At 42.0% G+C, this 6,000-nt stretch overlaps 1 protein-coding gene across 1 annotated transcript in view; it reads left to right on the forward strand.

The window, feature by feature from the left end:
- Positions 1 to 5,516, forward strand: part of LOC147664882 (uncharacterized) — a 52,322-nt gene extending 46,806 nt beyond the window's left edge. The window contains exon 4 of the mRNA XM_086949923.1: positions 2,354 to 5,516. Coding sequence (XP_086806049.1) covers positions 3,061 to 4,494 — 1,434 coding nt within the window. The 5' untranslated portion in view covers positions 2,354 to 3,060 and the 3' untranslated portion in view covers positions 4,495 to 5,516. The remainder of the gene's footprint in view (positions 1 to 2,353) is intronic.
- The last annotated feature ends 484 nt before the right edge of the window (positions 5,517 to 6,000 follow it).

Raw genomic sequence — 6,000 nt, forward strand, 5'->3', positions numbered from 1 at the left:
AAATTAGCAGTAATACTCGAGGGAGGTCTTTTAATCCATGAGTTTCTCGAGCACAATCCCGTGTAGTTCCTGTGACCAGGAGGCTGCTTTCTCCTCACCTGCTGCATTGCTCGCTCTCTGAACCTTTATACACAAGAGGCATGTTGACACGCATAGAAGCCCCGCACAACACACTAGCGGTATCAAACGTCTTCTCGCCTTTTCCCAACTATGATGGACAGCTCACTCAAGGGACCTCTGCGCCTTTTGGCGCGGTGGCAAAGTTACAGGCACACATGGTCAGTGGAGACAAATCTTCTAGCCCTTTACGCAGCTGCAGTGTAGGAAAAGCATTATACATTTACCCAACGAGGTAGCACTTACTGATTAGCCAGTAGAAAATACTCCAGTTGAGTTGATGGAAATCGCCCAAAAATCTGCGATTTCGCGGGAAAATCCGCGAATTCGCAGACTTTTTTGCGATTTTGCACGAATTTACGGACCGCAGATTAGCAAAATACGCCCATACTTAGTGAGTATCAGGCCGTTATCTGACTTCTGATGAACCCTACAGAGTGAGTGAGCAGCTAGAGGGCAGTAGAGGGACCGAAGGACAGGAAATGAGATAAACTAGAAATATGGAAAGGTAGAAATGCTGCATCACCTGTGGATAACTGACACCTCCCCCCGCTCTGCCAAATGACCATCCAGTCACAAAGTGGCATCCTGGGCCCCAAACTGACAACATCATGCCAGATGCCATGTAATGGTGGAAAAGGGGGGAAAAGAGTAATATACCCACATCTGCTGCATGGATATGTCTGGTAAATTATTGGTTGTGATGGGTTCTCCATAAGTACTAAATTACTGATATCGTTAAATATTAAATTATATGAATCAACGTTTGTTTGCCTTATCTGCGCTTATAATGTAAAGGAAGTGCCTTACAGTGAACCCCTCGCTCTGTTTTACATAAAAGCCCTGGAAGGAGCGGCATATTACAGAACTTTATTTACTTTAGGAAGAACTAAAGACTTGCTTTTTAAAGTTGTCTTTCAGGGCCAGAACCAGGCTCTGTAAGCTGCACTAGTTTCAGGGAGATGGACAGATGTTATGGCGATAGGAAACCCCCCTCAAACTACAATAATGTTCCAATCTTCCAGGTTAGAAGAAACCAGTAATGCTTGAACCAAGGGAGCTGTTGAAAGTGTCAAAGGTGACTTATGAACAGCGAGTACAGACAGGAGTTGGTATTTGAGAGGATCTTAAGTAAATAGGAAAGAAACAAGAAGAAGTGTGTGAATGGAGTTACTTTTGTTGTATACTTCATGAAGAATTACAGAAAATTCTGCAGCCCAGCCTGATCCATCTCTTTTTCTAAACTCTATTGTTGTTTAAATGAAATCTTGACTATATGCGTCTATCTTAAGCTATACCTCTAGCACTTGGGTGCTCCGTAAGCGCCCTTACTTTGCTCAGTTACTCTGTGAACACTGTTAAATCACCTCCTTTTCAGACATTAATAAGATATCACCTGATCAACAGAACCTTTAGTTAAATATCTGTGTATGATGAAATATTTCTTGCTAATTTTTAAAGGCGGTAAAGAAGAAGAGGGAGATATACTAATATTTTGCGCCGTATTTGCATAATAAAAGTGGCACAAAACAGCACAAAATCTTTTTTTCCTAATTTACTTTCCAGCGCTAAACTTTTTTAGAGCTGGAAATAATTTAAAAGTAATGTGAAGTAGCGCATAGAACTGCTTCACATTACTTCACACATTGGGGCCTGCCAAGGGGGGTGCTTGGGCGTTCCCGTGCAACCACCCAAGATTTCTCATGCTAAACCCATTTTACCAAAATCAGTAGATTGAGTTTAGCGTGAGAAAACTGCACCCTTTTAAACTAGACACAAGAAAGGAGAAATGATTTAATTTCTCCTTCCTTTTCTGACTTTGCATGCGTGGTGCACTGTGCACCACGCATACAAATTGGGAAAAGCCTTCCCTCATGTCTGACATAGTATTTTGTACAGGAAGGGTGTCCTTCCTGTACAAAACCGATGCATGACTCACACACACACACACACCCTAGCGCTCTGGTGCTAAGGTGTGTGTTTGATGCAGGGCCGCTGTAATCAGTGCCAGCGCAAGGGAAAGGGAAGGAGAGGGCCATATCTTTGAAAATATGGTGCTCTCCTGTTCCCTTCCTGTACGCCACGCAGCGCAGCCTTGCGGGGGGAGGACTGCGCTGCATTGCGTGGAGATTTGGTAAATCTCCCCCGAAATGTATTTTACAACCAGTTACATATTGTGCGTTCTCATTCCATTATGTTTCAATTTAGTAATTTTAAATATCTTTACATCCAACAGAAAACAAGCCTTGAATGTATGAAATGACCATCAATAATGAAGCGAATGCTGTGAATCTTCAATCATAGCAGAAATAATGAGCTACAGTATTCAGCACAGTCGGTGACAGAGGAACCTGCACACAAACTGACAGATCCTGGATGAAGCATCAAGGGCAGTTCAGTGATTGTAAGAGTCTGAGCTGTGCACCTCCACGCTACAAGACGAAGAAATGACCTTAGGAAAATTAAGGCAACAACAATAACAAACCGCCTCCTGTATAAACAAGTGCCTAACACCAGCTTTGATCATGGGATCGGTATGATGTGATTACCACAATGCTCTGTTTTCTAAAATGATGAAAAGCCAGCATTCCGTGCTCTAGGAGAATTGTAAACTCTTTCTGGCTAAACCACAGTAACCAGAGAAGAGCACAACAGAGCGGAGCCAGACAATTGACGGGTAAAGGAAAGAGGAGTTCTTGTATCTATAATACAACAGACTGTCCCAATTTGCACCGTCCAGAAGGAAGATACATCTTAACCTACAAGCGTGCATAGCCATAATCCAATCTAAAGGCCCAATCGCCTCCAAAGACACATTTTACGTATTAGGAGTGTGGCAAATATTTGGTGGCTATTGTATTTTATTGTTAAAACAGAAATCAAACATGTGAAATACCGCACACATATTAAATTTGTGAGAAAAACACAAGTGTTTTATCAGCCATGTTGGCCCCTCAGGAAATGCAGTCATGGGATGTAGACAAATATATACTCGACCAAGAGACACTAACCAAGAAAGAAGAATCCTACACATGCAGCACGAGCTTTAGTTTGTCATCACTACTCAAGCTTCATCAGCACACGTACACAGGACAAAAACCATTCAAGTGCAGTGAATGTGCAAAGTGTTTTAGTCGATTATCAGAGCTACAAAGACATCAGCGAATACACACAGGGGAAAAACTATTCAAGTGCAGTGAATGTGCAAAGTGCTTTAGTGAGTTATCAAGCCTTCGAAAACATCAGAGAACACACGCAGGAGAAAAGCCATTCAAGTGCAATGAATGTGAAAAGTGCTTTAGTCAGTTATCATACCTTCAAAGTCATCAGCATGCACACACAGAGGAAAAGCCTTTTAAATGCAGTGAATGTGTGAAGAGCTTTAGTCGGTTATCACGCCTTCAAAGGCATCAGCGAACACACACGGGGGAAAAACTCTATCATTGTAGTGAATGTGACAGTAGTTTTCGCGTCTCGTCTTCATTAAGGTATCATCAGCGAACTCAAACAGGAGAAAATCCATTCAAGTGCAGTGAATGTGCAAAGTGCTTTAGTCTGTTATCACACCTTCAAAGACATCAGCGAACACACACAGGGGAAAAACCATTCAAGTGCAGTGAATGTGCAAAGTGCTTTAGTCGGTTATCACACCTTCAAGGACATCAGCGAACACACACAGGGGAAAAACCATTCAATTGCAGTGAATGCGCAGAGTGCTTTAGTCGGTTATCACACCTTCAAAGACATCAGCGAACACACACAGGGGAAAAACCATTCAAGTGCAGTGAATGTGCAGAGTGCTTTAGTCGGTTATCACACCTTCAACGTCATAATCGAACACACACAGGGGAAAAACCATTCAAGTGCAGTGAATGTGTGAAGAGCTTTAGTCAATTATCACACCTTCAAAGACATCAGCGAACACACACAGGGGAAAAACCATTCAAGTGCAGTGAATGTGCAAAGTGCTTTAGCCAGTTATCAGACCTTCAACGTCATAATCGAACACACACAGGGGAAAAACCATTCAAGTGCAGTGAATGTGCAAAGTGCTTTAGCCAGTTATCAGAACTTCAACGTCATAATCGAACACACACAGGGGAAAAACCATTCAAGTGCAGTGAATGTGCAAAGTGCTTTAGTCGGTTATCACACCTTCAAAGTCATCAGCGAACACACACAGGGGAAAAACCATTCAAGTGCAGTGAATGTGCAAAGTGCTTTAGCCAGTTATCAGAACTTCAACGTCATAATCGAACACACACAGGGGAAAAACCATTCAAGTGCAGTGAATGTGCAAAGTGCTTTAGTCGGTTATCACACCTTCAAAGTCATCAGCGAACACACACACAGGGGGAAAACATAGAATGGCACTGAAAGTGAGAAGGGCTTTTGTAAATTTTCGATCCCACACAGCCCTCAGTGAATACACTCCTTCATTTAACTCACATGGAAATAATGCTAGAGATGCAGAGATTCCAAAAAGAATTTAAGAACATCAAAAATAATATTGACCCATCTGGAGAAGTGTGGCTCACTGGTTAGAGCAGGCAGACCCTGAAGCAGAGGTCAGACCCGGGACCAGGGTTCAATTCCCGACGCGGCAGGGTCTTGAGCTCAAATGTCCACGGACTCGATAATTCTCGCTTCGGTGCCTGACCTAATCATGGGTTCACACTCTGCAACTCTGGGCATTAAGCTTGCTTAATCTCCACAACGGCCCCCCGTGGCGGGATGCCTGGCTTTCACCTTGGGGATGCCCTGTAGGGGCTATCTCACAGGGAAAAGACAGGACGGGTTCCCAAGGCAAGCGCTTAGAGACCCCTGGGTGATAAGCGTTATATAAATACAATATACAATACAATAGACAAGAGCAGAACAGTGCAGTTATTGTGAGAGGAATGAATTACGGAAAAAGATAAAATTCAAATTATGTGGGACTTTGAAACACCAGATGATAGAAGACCCGACAAGCAGTAAAGAAGAAAAACAGATAACAGTGTTTGCAGAGTTATAAAATTGTTTGTTTCCAGTGATTGTTCACTTCCGTACACATAGAAAAGTGACATGATGTACCAGGATACACAGTGGGAGACAAGCACAATGTGGATTAAAAGAAAAGAAAAATTCTTGATTTTTAGTTGGTGAAGAAGAGATACAAAGAAAAACATTCAATCGCACCAGACCACACTACCTGTAAAAGCAACACTGAACAATACTGGGACTAACAGGGGTATTTTCAGCTAACTTGTCGGATTAGTGATAAAACGTATAAACCCAACACACCCAGAGTGGACATGTTGTCAGAGCTCTGGAGATGGAAGCTTCATTGGTAAAATGTATGTATTACTATTAACAAATGCCACTGCAGTATATGTAATAAACTAACGCGAAGCACAGGTGTTCAAGAAATAACCTATTTTCAGATAGAAAAGAGCACATACCTTGTTTTTAAGTAACGTTTGCTGCATCTTTTACACACTGTTATCGGTTGATGGATCAGCTCGTGACTCAGGCCTTATTACTAAGTGCGACCCGTGGCTCCTCTCCGACTTGGCTCTCCCTATTCATTTTGTGACTCGCCAAACTCTACTTTTTACCAGAATTGAGCCACTGTAAGCAGCAGACTCAGTTTCAAAACAAGAAATATAAAATAATGTAAAAATAATTTTTCGGTTATAGTTTTTATACATCATATGTTTTTCCCACTATCAGTTTGTAACTAAACTCTGAATTGACTGAAAGTGTAAATATTTTTAAACAGAGAGGTGGAACTTGGAAATTACATTTTTTTTTTTTTTGGAAAACCTTTATTTGTAGAAAAAGTACACCGCTATTTAGCCATACATCCCGGAGGCCAGGCAGCATTAAGGCGGCAGGTAG

Source organism: Lissotriton vulgaris, unplaced genomic scaffold (genome assembly GCF_964263255.1).
Source record: "Lissotriton vulgaris unplaced genomic scaffold, aLisVul1.2 SCAFFOLD_690, whole genome shotgun sequence".
NCBI lineage: Eukaryota > Metazoa > Chordata > Amphibia > Caudata > Salamandridae > Lissotriton > Lissotriton vulgaris.